Source organism: Marmota flaviventris, chromosome 7 (assembly GCF_047511675.1).
Source record: "Marmota flaviventris isolate mMarFla1 chromosome 7, mMarFla1.hap1, whole genome shotgun sequence".
Taxonomy (NCBI): Eukaryota; Metazoa; Chordata; class Mammalia; order Rodentia; family Sciuridae; genus Marmota; species Marmota flaviventris.
In genome coordinates this window covers 94,315,680-94,334,074 of record NC_092504.1, presented here as the reverse complement: position 1 = coordinate 94,334,074, position 18,395 = coordinate 94,315,680, and the positions used below count along the sequence as shown (strand labels likewise).

The 18,395-nt window shown below is 34.5% G+C and overlaps 1 protein-coding gene and 1 long non-coding RNA gene across 4 annotated transcripts in view; one reads left to right on the top strand and one right to left on the bottom strand.

Moving 5' to 3' along the window:
* The first annotated feature begins 265 nt into the window (after window positions 1-265).
* LOC114092876 (uncharacterized) lies at window positions 266-10,402 on the top strand. 3 transcript variants are annotated; one of them, XR_003582818.2, is made up of 3 exons: window positions 266-352; window positions 6,264-6,390; window positions 10,315-10,402. It is a non-coding gene; the product is annotated as an uncharacterized lncRNA (long non-coding RNA). The 3 variants fall into 3 exon arrangements; XR_003582819.1 differs by lacking the exon at window positions 266-352 and adding an exon at window positions 541-791; XR_011708008.1 differs by lacking the exon at window positions 266-352 and adding an exon at window positions 798-2,334.
* Window positions 10,359-18,395, bottom strand: part of Slc9b1 (solute carrier family 9 member B1) — a 113,570-nt gene continuing 105,533 nt past the window's right edge. Inside the window, exon 11 of the mRNA XM_027935469.2 lies at window positions 10,359-10,427. Coding sequence (XP_027791270.1) covers window positions 10,359-10,427 — 69 coding nt within the window. The remainder of the gene's footprint in view (window positions 10,428-18,395) is intronic.

Genomic DNA, 18,395 nt, shown 5'->3' with positions numbered 1-18,395 from the left:
AATCGAGATTCTAAGGAGCGCCTCACTACCCACGCGTTCCCGCGACTAGGGAGCGCCGCGCCCGCACGTCACTCGCCCACTACCAATCGGCGCCGGGCGGGTCACCTCTTTTCCCGGGGCCCCTCCGCCCCGCCCGCGCTTCGACTCAGGCCGTGAGCGCCCGCCGGCCGCTTCCGTTCTCGGCGCAGGCGCGGCAGCCCAGCCGGAGTGCGGAGGGGGCTCGGAGAGGAGCTGACGCCGCTGGCCAGGATGGTACTTGAGAGCGTGGCCCGCATCGTGAAGGTGCAGCTCCCGGCTTATCTTAAGCGGCTCCCAGTCCCGGAGAGCATTACCGGCTTCGCCCGGCTCACAGGTAACCCTCCCCATCAGCCAGTCCCCATCCTTACAAGCTCCCCCCGCGAGAGGGGGGAGGGGGAGAAGTGTAGAAACCCCCGTGCTAGAGGCGGGGCGAAGCTGGCGGAGCGGCACGTGATCGCGTGACCCTGCCTGCGCCGGCGCAGCAGCGTCTGGAGCTTCAGCGGGGCCGCGTCTAGGTACTTGATGGCCGGTTCTTGTGACCCGGTTGTCTTCGGTGTCCTCCTGTGGCTAGAGCCGAGGCTTTACTGAAAATGCTGAGTCAGGAGAGCGCCAGTCTCATTCCCTGCGCTACTCATCCATCGCTCTCTGCAGTGTCCTTTGTTTCAACCGGGTTTAAGTCATCGTTATCCGAGGCGCTGTGTTAACGGGCGGCTTCGGCTCTCTCCGAGCGTGTGGGTGGAAGCGAGTGATGGGAGATAAGTACAGGCATCCATGTAATTGTTTCACTTAGTGATGAAATTATGAAATGACCTCCATCCCAAAGGGTAGAGTTGACCTATCCTGGGGGCGTTTGAGGTCACTTCCATTACTACAGTCTTGGGAGCAGTTGGGGTAACTTGAGTTGGAGGAAATATGCCTTAGCTAGAAAGTGTTCGAAGGCTGGTGTGACTGGATGACAGCCTTTCAGTTAATTTTTTTATGTCTAAAAGAGACTTTTAAAAAATCCCATTTTCTTCAATGAAAATTAGAAGCAAAAAACTTTAAAAGTTTCCATTATTGTTGCTTGTAATCTTTCTGTTTAGCTCTAACAGGTTTTAGAAGCAATTAGCTCTCTCATGATGACTCTGCATTCTTAGAAAACATATGGACTTCCTTAATTACCACTTACAATTTACAGACAATTCTTATCTATCAGCAGCAACCCATCTTTATGTTACATTTTTCAAGAGTAATGCTTTAAGACATTAAGTGTGGTACTGCCCTTTGGAAGTACAGTATATTCCAATACCTTGATTTTTAAAAACATATTCTTTTCATCACGTAAACCTTTGAAATAGAACTGCAACAATAAAATAGTCCCATTCAAAAGTCAGAAAACATCATATTTCCAGTTTACAAGCTAGCTATGAAACTTACAAATTTTACTCTTAAACCAGTGGGGACTTTAGTAACATTTCCTAGGGTAACACAAATAGATGAGTGAACAAATGTAAAATCATTAGTGTTATTTATACAGAAGGGGCCATTGAACAGTGTTTTTTTTTTTTTTAATAGTTGTAAATGGACAGCTTGCCTTTATTTTACTTTTATGCGGTGCTAAGGATTGAATCCAGTGCCTCACACATGCTGGGCAAGCACTCTGCCACTGAGCGGAAGTGAAAGAGTTGAAAACATACAGCCATAAAAGTTTCATATGTGTGTATGTTCATTGTAGCCTTATTTATAAAACCCCCTGAATTGGAAGCAGCCAAGTATCTACCAAAAGAAAAGTGGTAAACAAATTATGATACATAAAAAGGAACGAATTCCTGATCCACTGTATGAGTTTCAAAAACTTCCTGATGTGTGAAAGCTGTGATTGTGGAAATATGTGTTGGAGGAGTAGAAAAGTGCAAGAGAATACTTTCTAGGGAGATGGAAATATTTTTCATATTTTTATGCAAATATTTTCACACATTTTCAGTGGAGGCTAGAGGGATGCATTGTCACAACACAGAGCTAACCACTGTTATTTTATGTAACTTATACCTCTATTTATTTAAAAAGAAAGTGGAACAAATGTGAAAGCATAAAAGATCATTAAGTTCAAACAAAAGAATTGAGTTTCACTTATTTACATGTAAATAATAAAGGTTGTTTCTGAAAGGCCAGAGTTTTATTTTAGGAAGTTTTTTGAGAATTTGGGAAAATACTTATATGATTACTGTTATAAAAGTTTTCTTTTCGGGCTGGGCTTGTAGTTCAGTGGTAGAGCACTTGCCTTGCACCTGTGAGGCAGTGGGTTAAATCCTCAGCACCACATAAAAATAAATAAAGGTATTGTATTCATCATAACTTAATTTTTTTTTTTTTTTTTAAGTTTTCTTTCCTCTCTAATTAGTCTGTATTTAAAAGTCAGTGTAATTGTATTGGCCCTTATGGAGAACAGTTTGGATCTCATTTAAACATTCTTCCATATAATTATTTTGCAATTTAAAACTCCTCAAGTCATTAAGTATTTATTGAGCATCTATTGTGGGCCAGGCAGTGTTCTAGAAACTAAGACACTGTTTTATTCATAATAGAAGGAAACAGATTTTTAAATTGATCATTTATTTTACTAACTCTTTATCCTAACATAGTTTATATTAGGTTTCAAGTGATAATAGTAAAGTCATTCAGTGATAGTATTTTACTTACATCTCTTTTACAGTTAAGAAATAGAAATCATTTCTGTGTCTTAGCTGTAAATTATACACAAAAAAGCCATAAAATCAACATCAACCAAGTTGTCAATATTATTTTTATGGTAATCTTTTGCAAATCTGAAATGGGAAACAAATTGTCCTGGTTTCTTAGAATATCATTTCTCATTGAGATCCAGATATGTCTATGTGTACTTTTAAAAGTCTTTTTAATAATAAGAGTTGGGGACATGTTTTTATAATAATATTTGTGGCTCAGTAGTAATGCTTGGCATGCTTGAGGCCCTTGGTTCAATCCTTAGCACCAAAAAAAAAAAAAAAAAAAGTATTTGTTTTTATAGCTTAATCAGGAATAAGGGTGTTAGAGCTAGTGTATGTCACTATATAAAAGGTTGAATCTGCCCCTTCTGAAACCTAATTCTTTGGCTTAAGGAGATAATTTCTTTCAACAGTTTGAGAAAATTGATGTTAAATTGAGTGCTATTCTACCATAAATCTGTCTGACTTGAGAAAAAATTAATTTTTTAGATCAGGTATTTAGAAATGTAATTTCTGTAGAGTAAGATATGCACATTTGTACTTTTAATCAACATTCCTTGATTGACCTCCAAAAGGACAGTGTATAATAGTTTCTGTATCTCCATGAACCAGAGAAAATGTCGATATTATTGAATGTTTAAAACAACCATTTTATGAATAAAACATTTCATCACATGAAAAACAAAATTGCTTGCTATTCAAGTTACTTTGACATGTTTTTCCTGTCTTGATTTTGTTTCTCTGATGGTATTCTGGTTCTTTTACCTTGTTAGTCTTGTTGTTGTTTATTAAATAGTAGGTTATAGAAGTTTCATATAAATGTTAGGACACTTGTAATAATATTAGAAACACTAATATTAATTACACTTGTAATGTTAATATTAGAAACAGGTGATCTTCATGTAAAGTAAGAAAGTCTATTGGAAGTGAAATATTTAATAAAATTTAAGAAGACTCAACCCTTTTACATTCAAATGAGTAAACAAAATGCTGCCTAACTGGGTGCTTTTAAAATGGATTAAATGTTGAGATTAGCTAGTTTCATCTATGTCACTTAGTTGTCAAAAATGCATCTCTCCCCAACCTCTAATCATCTTTCAGATTTTCATCTTCTCGTCCTGGCTTGTCTCCTAAATCCTTGGTACTTCTCATAGAGGCACTACCTTGATATAAGTGAAACAAAACTCACCTGAGTAAACCACTTAACTTGTAGCTCTTGGAGTGTTCTCTTTTTATCCTTTTCTCTGGAGAGAGCAGAGAATTGCCATTTTTCTGGCTTTTGCTCAATTTCTTTGTAGAAAATATCTTCACCCTTTCAAAGAAAGCTCTGTCTTCTTTTAAAGCCTCTGCCATTCATCAGTGCAGTATTACCTCCTTACTTTTTTGTTGCTATTTGTGGACCATTAGTCTCTCCCTTATGTTCTTTAACCCATTTTTTTGCCTATCATCCCAGATCTGGAATACCTATAAAAAGCTGAATATAGTGTATAATATAATCATATAATATATAATTATATAAAGTAAGAATATAATCAAAATATACTAATATTTACATGTGTATGCTAGATTATGATCTTCAGTTTATTTTAATGCACTTGTGTAAATTTCATCAAAATGTTAACATGAAATCTTGGGACTTAATGGATTAAGGATGCTGACGCATCGTTTTCCCCTTTTTTGTACGTCTCCTGCACTCTCTCCCCCTGTTTAAAGCCACCTTTCTTATATATTTGGGGATGGGTTGTTTTTATTAGAGATCACCATCTATCTATGAAATGAAAGGATCTTTACTTCCTCCATTTATCTCATGCCCCATAACTAAACCAAAGCCTATTGATTTTACTACTTGAGTTAGTGGTTCTTAAATTTTGTGTTGATAATAGATCTATTCTTGGTGAATATCTTGAGATATCTATATCTTGAGATTTTGATGAAAGCTATGTGTCTATCCTCAGAAAATGTGCACACACACAATTGTTCAAGGGAATCCCAATAGATAGTTTCTTACAGTTTGTACTCTCTTCTCTGCTTTAATGTGCAGTACCCTAGTTTCAGCTGGGATCATTTTTTTCTGGGCTATTTCACTGTATTTCTAATAAGTTGTCTTGCCTCTTGTTTTCCTACCATCATCCCTCTCTGTTCTTCCTTATGCCCATCCTCTTATCTTCCAACAGATACCAGCTTAATTTCATTAATGAATCATTTTCCAAGTAAATTAATATTTAAATATGTCTGTGGTTTCCTATTATGCATGGAATAGATTCCCGATTATCTGATGCATATCAGAAATTTTCATCACATGGCACCTGCTGGGTGCCAAACACCTCTTGGGTTTCATTGTATTCCAGCAATACCATGGCAGTTAGTTTTCCAAACCTTTCATGACTGTCATCTATGTGCCTTTGCCAATGCTATTTCCTTTGCATAGAATGTAACTCCTCCTTTCATTTGCGTATGAGCTTCTGTAATCTTACTCATCTTTCAGAAACCTGGTTGTCAAAACCAATAAAGTTTTTGTTCATTTTAGCAAGCAATGAATTACTCATTTCTTCCTCTGTATCTTATATATGATTGCCACATTACACAGTACTGTAATCCTTTTTTTTGGAGGGGTACAGGGATTGAACTCAGGGGCTCTCAACCACTGAGCTGCATCTCCAACCCTTTATTGTATTATTATTTTTTTTAGAGACAGGGTCTAATTGAGTTTCTTAGTGCTTTGCTGAGTTGCTGAGGCTGGCTTTGAACTCATGATCTTCCTGTCTCAGCCTCCTGAGTTGCTGGGATTATAGGCATTTGCCACCTTGCCTGGCCTGTAATCCTTTTTAGTAGGTTTGTATTTCATAGAGGATGGACAACTCCTTTGTGATAGGATTGTATCTGTAATTTTGTATCTTTAATACTGTCACATTACTGTCCATGTTCATGAGGTTTTATAGTTTTAGAGGGTATATACTTTTGGACTTACACCACTTCAAAAAGTAGATTTCACTCAGACTGTTTTATAAGTTATTACTTTATTGTAGGAGATAATAGCACCTCTTATTATATTATTTTAGAGCAGTGTTTTACCAAGGAATTACATGTTCAACATTTTGTGAAGTAGATTTTAAAACAATTAATACTATTTGTTCCCTGAGATTTGTGGATTAAGATTAAAAGAGCTATATTTAAGAGTCCAAAGTTAAGATTTTCATCTTTACATTCTTATTCATTTGCTTTTTGACAGTTTAGCCTCTTGTAACTTTCTTATAATATGTAGAATAATATTTAGTGATATTCTACATTCAACAAACATTTATTGCATGACCACCAATTCAACATCTGCATTGGATGAGGGGGACAGTTGTAACCTAAAACATTGATTGCTGATCTAGAAGTTAAGTGTAAGTAAAAATTATAAATCAGTACCATGAGTGAGAAAGGGACTGACATTGTGCTCTTCCTTCATTCAGTAAGCCACTTATTAACATAGATAAGGCATCCACTTTGGGCTAAGAACATGGCTCCTTTCCTCTCCAGGTTTATATAAAGAGACAACTTTAGACACAAAGTAGTGTGATTGCAGAAATATGAAGAAAGGTGCTTGGAAGCATAGGAGGAAGTGATTGATTCTATGTTGTGAAACCAAAGAAGTCTTCTGGAAGAGGTAATATTTGAACCTAGTCTTACCATATAAATAGGTAAATGAGAGGTAGAAGCATTTTTGTAGAAGAAACTCCATCTGCAAAGACTGCTATTAGGCAATAACTTTGGCTGGCTTCGGGTGTGTGAGGGAGGGGATGTTTGGTGAGAATTGAAGCTGGGAAAGTAGTCTTGCCGTGCTATGGAGTTGGAAATTTAATGGAACTATTTAAAACAATGCTGTTTTTAAAAAAGTTTGTGGTGATGGAAATGTTCTCTGTGCTATTTATTATGGTAGTCAATGATTATATGTAGATATTGAGCTCCTGAAAGGTGTCCATGTGTCTTAGAAGTTGAATGTGTATAGTAATCATGTTTTTTTTTTTTAATTTTTTCTATATTTTATGAGACCTTGACATTTTGGGGACCTTGCTGTCCGTGAAAAGTCTGTCTCTCCCAGGCAGAGTATTAGAGTCTGCCTCTATCTAATTCCTAGAGATATTAAACAATTTGCCTCAGAGAAAACTTAGCATATGTTAACCAACCAATCCAAAACTTACCATATGTTACTCCCAACCACCTCCTTTATCTAACTCCTTCACATTAAGCCAGTATTTCCCCTTCCCTAAATCACCCTGGGAATAGATAAGAGACTACTAAAAACCACTCCTTTTGCCTGGAATCCACTAAAATGATTCCAGCTAGTCAGTAGAAGCTGTTTACCCTGTCCTGCCTTGCCTTTTCCATGGAAACCACAGTAAAGGCATGTGCCCTGCCCTCGTTTTTTTCCCCCATCTCTTCCTCCCTCTAAGCCAACTCTGGTACTTCCCCATTTTGCCACCTCTTCTTGAAAACTCAAGGCAGTTGTGTACATGATTACCATACTTGCTTAAAATGTTAGATACAAATCAAAACAAGGTGGTGGCTAATGGCTAACATATTAGACAGCACAGATCTATACAAAGATTCTAACCCCAAGAAACAGTTCTATTTCATGCACAGAACTTTAGTTCATTAAATAATCTTCATGGGGTATCTCCTTTTTGGTTATGAGACTGTAGCAGCTAATGAGAAGACAAGGTTCTTACCCTTACAGAGCTTCATTCTGGTAACTAACAGATTACATCTCCAATTCTACCATAGAGCATTGCCAAGTTTATTTGGCAGAATGTTTTTTTTCAAAGGAGTTGCTCCTGCTTCCTCTCCAGTCTCTGCAATCACTTTTCAAACTGACATTTATTGTGTATCTTCTCTGTACCAAGCAATATCATATAGATGGTATGTATGTAGGTTTCATTTAGATCTCTTTGGCATGGCGCTATATCAAAATTTCATTTTGGAAGTATCAGTATTAGCCAATGTTTCTTTCAGTAGTTAAATAGTAAGAAAATTGAGAGTAGTTTTTACCAAGAGAGAAATTGATTTAATTTTATATCTGTTGGATTTGATTCACAATGATTTAAAACAAGTTTTGGATTTAGATTGTTCTGGACTAAGCCTGCTAAGCTACAGTTTACCCACATGTAAAATGGGAATAATAATGTTACAATTAAATAGTTAAATAATAAATAGTGTTTAATGAGTTAGTACAGTTGTATTCTTAACATAGTCTGTTTATTTATCATTAATATTTATTAGCATATTTATTAGCATTTCTTGGCACATAATCCTGTTTTTCTCTTAACTAGGATATTTCTGTATAGTGCCTAGTAAGATAGGCACTCAGTGAAAGAAATTAAATATAACTCATCAGGAGGGGCTGGGTTGTGGCTCAGTGGTAGAGCACTTGCCTAGCATGTGTGAGCCTTGGGTTCGAGTCTCAGTACCGCATATAAATAAAATAAAGGTCCAGTTACAACTAAAATAAATATATATTTAAAAAAATATAACTCATCAGGAACAAAAAGGATTCCCTGTAGAATATTAGCAGGCTTTTGATAATTGTGTGCTGAAATGTTTGTCTTGGTTTCCTTATATGTTTATCTCCACAGGCATAGAGAACCATTTTCATTTAGATCACTTGTTATATTCCCTGTCTTCTTTTTTTTTTTCCATATTTAATTTTCTTTTAAAAAATTTTTAAAAATCTATTCTACTCAGTTATACATGACAGTAGAGTGCATTTTCATTTATTGTACACAAATGGAGCACAACTTTTCAATTCTCTGGTTGTACATGAAATAAAGTCGCACCATTTTCATGCAATCATACATGTACCTTAGGGTAATAATGTCCATCTCATTCCACCATCTTTCCTGCCCCATCCCCCCCCCCCCCCCCCACACACACTCTTTGCCCAATCCAAAGTTCCTCCATTCTTCCTATGCTCCCTCCTCCCCAATTATTGGTCATTGATTGGGTTTTTTGTTTTTTGGTTTTTTTTTTTTTTTTTTTTTAGTTCTTTATATATCCTGGAGATTAGTGCTCTATCTGTGTGTGTGGTAAACATATTCTCCCATTCTTAGTCAGAGAAACATTTGGCTTTTGGAGATTGGCTTACTTCGCTTAGCATGATATTCTCCAACTCCATCCATTTACCTGCAAACGCCATAGTTTTATTCTCTTTTAATGCTGAGTAATATTTCATTTTTTTTATCCATTAATCTGTTGAAGTGCATTTAGGTTGGTTCTGCAGTTTAGCTATTGTGAATTGAGCTGCTATAAACATTGATGTGGCTGTGCTACTATAGTATGCTGATTTTAAGTCCTTTGGGTATAGACTGAGGAATGGGATAGCTGGGTCAAGTGATGGTTCCATTCCCAGATTTCCAAGGAATCTTCATACTACTTTCCAGAGTGGTTGCATCAATTTGCAGTCCCACCAGCAATGTATGAGTGTGTCTTTTCCCCCACATCCTTGCCAACCCCTATTATTGCTTGTATTCTTGATAATTGCCATTCTGACTGGCATGAGATGAAATCTTAGAGTAGTTTTGAGTTGCCTTTCTCTCATTGCTAAAGATGTTGCATTTTTTTTTTATATATTTGTTGATTGCTTATATATCTTCTGAGATGTGTCTGTTCACCTCCTTAGCCCATTTATTGATTGAGTTATTTGGTTTTTTTGGTGTTAAGATTTTTGAGTTCTTTATATATCCTGGAGATTAGTGCTCTATCTGATGTGTGTGTAGTAAAGATATTCTCCCACTCTATAGGCTGTCTTCATGTCATTGTTTCTTTTGCTAAGAAGAAGCTTTTTAGTTTGAATCCATCCTAGTTATTGATACTTTATTGTTATTTTATTTCTTGCACTTTAGGAGACTTGTTAAGGAAGTTGGGGCCTAATCCAACATGATAAAGATTTGGGATAATCCCCTGTCTTAAGACAGGCTAGGTACTCCAAAGACATTTAATGAACACTTAACAGAATGAAATGCATCTTAAAATGAGAACATTGAATATATGCAAGTTTTAATTCATTAAGATAGTGTATTTTACATAACATTTTGGTATTCTTCAGAAACATTTACCCAAGAAAGTAAGTTGAAGCATTTGAAGATACTCCTAATCTAAAATTATAAATCAGAGGTAAAAATTTTATGAATATTGTTATATGATTTTAAACATGGTATTAAGGAGAGAAGAATGAAAATGTTTTCTAAACTTAAATGTATCACACTGAGTTTTATTTATAATTATGATTAATGTAATTCCTGATAAAAGTAAAGACAAACACAAATATACTTAATGGGTACAATGAGAGGACATTTAAAATAGGTTTCTGAAAATAAGATTTCTAGTTTCATGAGTCTTAATTTATCCCATAAATAAGATAGTCCTAGATAGAACTGGGTTTATCGTGTGATTTATTCTGTTTTACAGGTAAGTTAAGTGAGAAATTAATGTGAGAGTAGCAGATAAAGAGTAAGCTCAAGGACCCAACTAGACATGCTATTTTGCATTTTTTTAACATAAGCATGCAGATTCTGACAAATATGTACATATTTAGTTTCAGAATGGCTTCGGTTATTGCCTTTCCTTGGTGTACTTGCACTACTTGGCTACCTTGCAGTCCGTCCATTCTTCCCGAAGAAAAAACAACAGAAGGATAGCTTGATAAATCTTAAAATACAAAAGGAAAACCCTAAAGTGGTGAATGAAATAAACATTGAAGATTTGTGTCTTACTAAAGCAGCTTATTGTAGGTGTTGGCGTTCAAAGACGGTAAGATGTCTGTTTACCTGTACAATGAACTTTTGTGGAGTTAAGAATTGTTTTGTTTCTTAAGTACCAGTTTTGAGGTTCTGTGAGAGATTTTTTCCCTTAGTAGTCTTCAATTAAAAGTCTATATTCCTCAATTGAAATTTGCTTTTTCTGATTGATACTACTTACATTAGAAAAGTTAGAACAATAAATAAAGATAGAAATCTGATGTTTTCCCAATGCTCATCACTGTCTAGAGGAACATATGTTTTAAAATACACTTAATTTTTGAGAGAGGATATAGGTTTAGTAAAAAGAGCTTAAGCATTGAAGTCAGAATAGTGTATAATCTAATGCCTGTCACTTGGGCAAGTTAGGCAAGTTGTCAACTTTGGGCAAGTTACTTTTTTTTGGTTCTGAGGTTTGATCCCTGTGGTATTTACCACTGAGCTACATCCTCAGCCTGTATTTTTTATTTTGAGATAGGGTCCACTAAATTGCCTAGACTGGCCTTGACTTGCTATTGATTTGTCTCAGCCTCTGGAGTTGCTGAGATTATAGGCATGTGCCACTATGCCCAGCTGTAAATTACTTCATTTTTAATCTCTAATTTTCAGCAGTCAAAAAAACAAAACAAAAACTGTTACTATATCAACTTTGCAGATATTTTTGAGAAATTAGTAAAATTATATTTATAAATTGTCCTACTTAAGATGAGCTAGTAAATGGTAGCTATAATTACTGATGATTTTTATTAAAAGGAGGAGTTTGGAGTAGTGAGTATTATAAGTAGTTAATGAAATATGTTTTCTTTGATCATAGGTTATTTAAGATTTTAAGTACAATTGTTCATCACAGCATGTTTTATAATAAAATTTAGAAACTATCTGATGATAGAACAATTAAAGTACAGCATAATACAAATGATAGAAAATTAGGACTCTTTTATAAATCATGTTTTTAAGGAATATTTAGTGATGTGAGATCCTGATTTAATACAAGATAGAAAAGCATATTATAGAATGATCCTAGTTTTTAAAAATGTGAATACACAGTAAATGCACAAAATGTTACATAAATCTGATTTGTTACACAAATCTGATAGATTATGAGTGAAATTTTTTTCATTAAATTTTTTTCAAAAATCCCATGGTATACATAATCTTTATGGTAAAAAAACAGTATAGAATAATTTAAGAGATGAGCTCAAATTTAGTGTTTCATAGAGAATAAGAATTTATCGTTGATTGCGTTTTAAACCTTATATGGAATCATCCAGATTTTTATTTAAAATCTAAACCAAATGAGTTAGTTATTTAGATTGTTAGATTTGCTGTGGGTATCAGAATGCGGTCAGAATGTATCTATTATTCAGAAAATCTATCTGATGAAATTTCTTTTTTTTTTAAGCAAGGATATGCTTTCTTTTTTTTTTTTCTTTAAGGATGGGTGCCCCAACCTATGCTCTTTATTTATTTATTTTTTCAAGAGAGAGAGAGAGAGAGAGAAGATACCGAGAGAGAATTTTTTTAATATTTATTTTTCAGTTTTCGGTGGACACAATATCATTATTTTATTTTTATGTGGTGCTGAGGATCGAACCCAGTGCCCCGTGCATGCCAGGCGAGCGTGTTACCGCTTGAGCCACATCCCCAGCCCCAGGATATGCTTTCTTTATGATAGCATATCACAGATATTTATGAGAGCACATTTCACAAATATTTCTACTTAATCATATTTTTAAAATAACACTAATTCTTTTTTTTTTTTTTTCCTTTTAGTTTCCTGCCTGTGATGGTTCCCACAATAAACATAATGAATTGACAGGAGATAATGTGGGTCCACTCATACTGAAGAAGAAAGAAGTGTAATAGTAATGATTTAGGATTGGTCAATTGTGTGCTGTAAAATCTTCCAACAACATTTTCTCATTCTTTGTGTATAGAAAATCTTTGAAATGGTGGTTTTAATTATTACTACTGGCTGAATAATTATTTCTGCCAATTTATTTTCTTGCTACACTACTGTTTGTATTTGATACTTAGTATATTCAAAGTCATTTATGTAGAAGTTATTTGTCAAGCCTCATTCTGACTTCAAAGATTTAATGTATATTTCGGCAATAAAATCCATACTTCTGGTTTTAATTAATTTAGAAATTAAAATTTTGGCAATGTGTCCAACACTGTTTCTTTTGATAATTAATAATTCAACAGAATCCGTACTTTAAAATTTCCCTACACTGTTAAATATATTATTTTTTATATTGCTTTGTTTTGATCCTTTGAAATGATTTTATCTTCCTTTGGCCTTCACACTCTGATTTTTTAGGTGAATTAAGAAAAATATTACCATCAAGAATTACTTAAGGTTACAGAGATAAGCTTTTTTGCTTTATAGAAATTGTTGTTTCATTAATATAAATACCCCAATTTCAAAAAAGAAGTAAACTGGATATAAAAAGTTCCAATGAGGAATAGTTATTTACATTATAAAAGATTTGTTTACTTTACAAAAGGCACGTTGTGTGTGTATGTATTGTGTGTCTGTCTGAGCTAGTGACAGCTGGGGGTAGGGTGGCAAGAACATTTAATATCTAAATGTACCTGCTGCTGCAATTTGAGGTCAGTTAGAAATAAAAGCATATCTGAATTCAGATTAAAATGTTAAATAGTTCAAAGTTACATTTACATGAACATTTTTCTCTTAATAGTATAAATCATTAAAACAAAACGTTAAAATATTTTCAAAATAAATTTAATGAACAATCTTCAAAATATTTACAAATATTTTCTTTTTAACATACACTGAGCCACATCCCCAGCCCTTTTTTGTATTTTATTTAGAGACAGGGTCTCACTGAGTTTCTCAGCGTCTCGCTAAATTGCCGAGGCTGGCTTTGAACTAGAGATCCTCTCGCCTCAGCCTCCCAATCTGCCAGGATTACAGGCAGTACCACCATGTACAGTACAGTTCTTATAATAATAGCTGCTTAAGTTAGGCTTTTTCTTTTCTTTTTGGTATTGGGAGTTGAACTTAGGGGTGCTTTACCGTTGAGCTACATCCCCAGCCCTTTTCATTTTTATTTTGAGAAAGGTCTCACTAAGTTGCTTACCGCCTTGCTGTGTTACTGAGGCTGGCTTCAGACTTGTGATCCTTCTGCCTCAGCCTCCCAAGTAGTTAGGATTATAGGCGTATGTCTGTTTATTAAAGGTACAATCCATTCAGTTCACTGTTTTCTTTTTTATATGTAGAGGTGCCAGGAGTCAGGCATTTAATTCTTCCAGTAATAAAGCTAATAATTATTGAGCATTTATATGTATCTGGCACTTCACTAACATGGTAGTTGGATTTTGAATTTATTACATGTAATGTCAATAGGCTGTACTGCCTGATCTTAACTTTCTTGTGATTAATAGCAAAAATTTTAGTTAGAAATCTAGTCTGTAGTTTCTAAGAAGTCCAAAATTATTGTTCTTTCCTCTTCCCATTTATCAGTGAAGGAAAAATACAACATTGCTCTCACTTCTTTTTTTTTTTTTTTCCTGTGACTTTTATTCAGTACCCTTAAGGGCTTCACTGTCAGGAGTAACCAATTATTTTTTTCTACGGTTGGTTCCAAGACTTGGAGAAAGTCCTCCTTACCAAAAGTTTATATATTCTTGTCTGTGTGTTTGTGGTCATGAAATGTTGGTTTTTTTTTTTTTTTTTTGTAAAACCATTCACTGTAACTCAGCAACATGTCTCTAAACATGTTCTAGTGTTTTCCATACTTAGATTTCACAGAAGATAATTTTTTTGAAAATATGTAGTCTAAAATGAAATTGTCAACTTTTCATTTTGTCAAATAAATAAGAGCACTTAAAATATTGAAAGTGAATTCTGTCATAGAAAGGTAATTCTAATGCACAAAAAGTAAAATGGTTAAACTATCACAATAAAGGGTTTCTTCCCCTCCACATTTTCCATTTTAAAAATATGTTTAAAGAGCTATGCCAAATATTTTCCTGCCTGTGCATATTTTTCAGAAGCCTGAACTGGTAGCAAGCTGTTATTTTAATAATTCTTTTACATAAGTAGTATTGTCAGTTGCCACCACTTCCCAGAATACTGTTATGAGTATCTTAAGAAACAGACATTAAATGCCTCTGAATTGATACAATAAAAGTAACTTAGCTCTTGAAATACATGTTTCTAGAGCCTTCAGGAAACGCACTGTCTCAAGATTGTTTTGAGAGCTGCCTTTCCTGCTTACCTAGGGAGCTACTCATGCCTTACTCAGTTAATGGGCACCATCATTACATAAACATCAGGTATCCAGAAGGGTTAGCAGGCTTGAGGTATTAATGATTCATTCATGTGGATAATTAAGCAAGTTGTATATGTCAGGCACATTACAATTCAGCCTTGACTTCAGTGCTTCATATGATTCATGAAGTACTTTTGTATTTTGTAACCAAATTTGTAATAAGTTTATGGGAAGCCAATTAAGCCAACTGCTGATCTATCTATTTCTGCCTTCCCCACTGTGAATCCCACAGTCTTTCATTAGAAATGTGCTGTCAGACACTCTTCCTGTCCAGAGAGTTTCAAAACTCCACTGTTTAACAGGGTTCTTCATCTAACAATTGCACTATTGTTATTTAGGGCAATATGACCAATCTGGGGAAGACGAAGTAAGATATTACTAACGTTTGCACTAGGGGAGCTCCTTAGCTCCCCATCTTCATAGTCTACATATTCTTATTTCATATCCAGTTCTAACACATTTGGTTTCTGGCAAATTTGGTTTCTCCTGAGCAGATCACAAGTACAGATAATATTTTACTAGAAGCAGGTAAACAAGCAGATGTGACAGTTGAAAACAGGAGAGATGACCAAAAGATAAAGTTAAAACGAACATTAAACATATAGCAGCTTTAATATAGGATCCTGCACACCACAGTTCTTGACATCACCATGATCAAATTATACAAGTGATATTTAGTGATGAATCTGAATCAAGCAGTGTGTGATAAGAAGGCAGACAAGAGTATGTGCTGCATTTAGTGGTCACAATTTCCACTTTAAATAGTTAAAAGCTTGTTGCTTAACATGGTATATTCAGTTGGAAAACTTAGGCAGAATATACTTTGACTCTTTCTTTGGTATGTGGAGGCTTTATTGCAGGAAATTTTTCCATTCAGTTGAAGCATTTTTCAAGGTTAATAACAGTAATTGACTACATAACTTATTAAAATACAGGGACAACTAAAGAAAGCAAGGGGATTTAAATTACATAAATCATGTTACATGACCTCCTCCCTTTAGGGAGGATTTAAAAATGCTTAAAAACCACAGACATACCCATTCTGGGACTGCCTTATTGCCTTTGCTCCACCTGGATTGGATCACAGGGCACCTATAGCTGTTAGGTTTCAACTATGCTGCTGTGTGTAAGGCTAGGCTTGAGTTTGTCAAAATAGTCTTACTGGAAGCTCACTTTATTGTTAAAGTCAACTAGTTTTATCTTTTGCAGAAATCCAGTTTAGTAATGTTACTGTGCAAGCATCGTTTTAATGCAGTATACAAATTAGTCAATTATTAGCAATTACACAGTTTTATTTGGCCTCTAAGGATGTTGGAAATCTGTTTAGAAATTTTTAATATTTAAGTTTTAGTTGTAGTTGGACACAATACCTTTATTTTATTTATTTTTATGTGGTGCTGAGGCTTACACCCAGGGCCTTACACAGTGCTAGGCGAGTACTACACCGCTGAACCACAACCCCAGCCCCCAGCCCTAACTATTTCTTTCAGTCAGAGATGCTATCACTCTAACTTTCCTTTGGTTTGAATTCTTGATTCATTGCTTACTAAAAAACTATTTTCAAGCAATTATGGTAAGAAAGCATATTTGTGACCAACTGTTCTCTTAGAACACTAGTCAAGTAGATCAGCCACAATGTTAACAAATCATCTCTATTATAAGGCTGTAATTTTCCAAAATAATATTGAAGTGGGGAGAGGGTAATAAATAGCATAATTAAGGGAAAAAATTAAAATGTCAAAAACCAATTCACCAAAATTTCAAATTTCCTATAATTTTCCATCAGTCCCCTCAATATAATTCTTTGCAGTCACACTAAAGATATAAATCAATCCCGTTCAAAATTTAAGAAACTAAAAATTTAGAAGTACATCTGAGTCTTTAACTGAGATTTTAAAATTAAATAGTACAGATATAGGAAAATAGAAAACTTTTTGTTGATGTGATTACATGCTTAGGAAACAGTGTTTAAGAAAAAAGGGATTTTGGTAAGGCATTTGGAAACAAGATGAATATACAGAATTTATTAGCAATAAAAGCCTTGAAATGCTAATGGGAAATATTTCATTCACAATAGCAAAAATAATAAAAATTAAATTTACCAAGAAAAACATGGGAAGAATAATTACCATTGTGGGAATATAAATCTAAAATTACATAAATTCAATAAATTTCACATTGGAACCACAGGAACCTTTAAAAATTTGATCAGATAATGAGACATGAACTTTGGAATGACTTAAGAATAAGTATATTAAAAGAATATAGAAGAAAACCTAATACGGCAAAAAGTAAAGTGCCACGAAAGATATAGTCAAATATCAGTAATATATAATAAATACAGGGGAAATTCCAACATGAGTTAACAGTAAACATCAGTAAAAATAAACCTAAAAAATGAGTAAAATAAAATGAATAATGTTGAGCAGAAAAAGGATAGAGTCACTTTGTGTTACGTAAATAAAGCAAGAATGGTCTCTCTTGATGTCTAGGTTTTTTCTTCACAATAGGCTGAGACCCTTTAGCTCAAAAGCCCACTAGCAATCACTAATCTACATTCAGACTTTTTTTAGCTACCACACATGAGAGAGAACATGTAGTACTAATCTTTCTCTGTATAACTTCATTTATCACTCTGTCCTTCAGTTCTACCCATGTCACCCCAAATGACAGGATTTTATTCCTTTTTTAATTTTTTAAAGTGACTGATGAATATAAGGTTGTGTATATATACCACACTTTTTTTTTTTCCAGTGCTGGGAATTGAACCCAGGACTTGTGCATGCTGGTAAGTACAATTTTTTTTTTTTAAGTCCATTCATCTTTTGATGGGCATCTAGGTTGACTCCATATCTTAGCTCTCATGAACAGTGCTGCAATACACATGGGAGTGCAGGTATCTTTGGTATGCTGGTTTCACTTTCCTTGGATATGGACCCAGAAATTGGATAGCTGGAATATATTTCTAGTTTCTTGAAGATCCTCCACACTGTCTCCATATTGTTTCTCTATACCTTTGTCAGCATTTTTGTTGTTGTTGGTCTTTTTTTTTAATAGCCATTCTAACTGGCGTGGGATGATAGCTTATCGTGGTATTGATTACTGCTAGAGATGGAGAAGGGGCATGGGGAATTAATATGGAGGTTGGATAATGGGTACTAAAACACAGTTGGGTAGAAAGAATAAGTTCTAGTGTTCTCTAGTCCAGTGGAGCAACTGTAGTTCTCAATAAACTATTATATATTTTATGAATAGCTAGAATAGAGGAGCTCAGAGGCTCCAAACATAAAGTAAGGATAAGGAGATGAAAATATTAATTAACATCAGTACAATCAGTACATATTGTATATATTTATTGAAATATATCACACTGTACCTCATAATATGTACAATTATGAATTAACCAAAAATTATTTTTAAATGCTTAAGGAGATGGAAATGCTATCTATCATAATTTGATCATTACACTTGTGTACACACAAGTATTGAATTATTACACTCATATCATAGATATGTAAAGTTAAAAATTTTAAAGCTACTAACATTTTATAAAACCCACTCACACCAAACTTAAATCT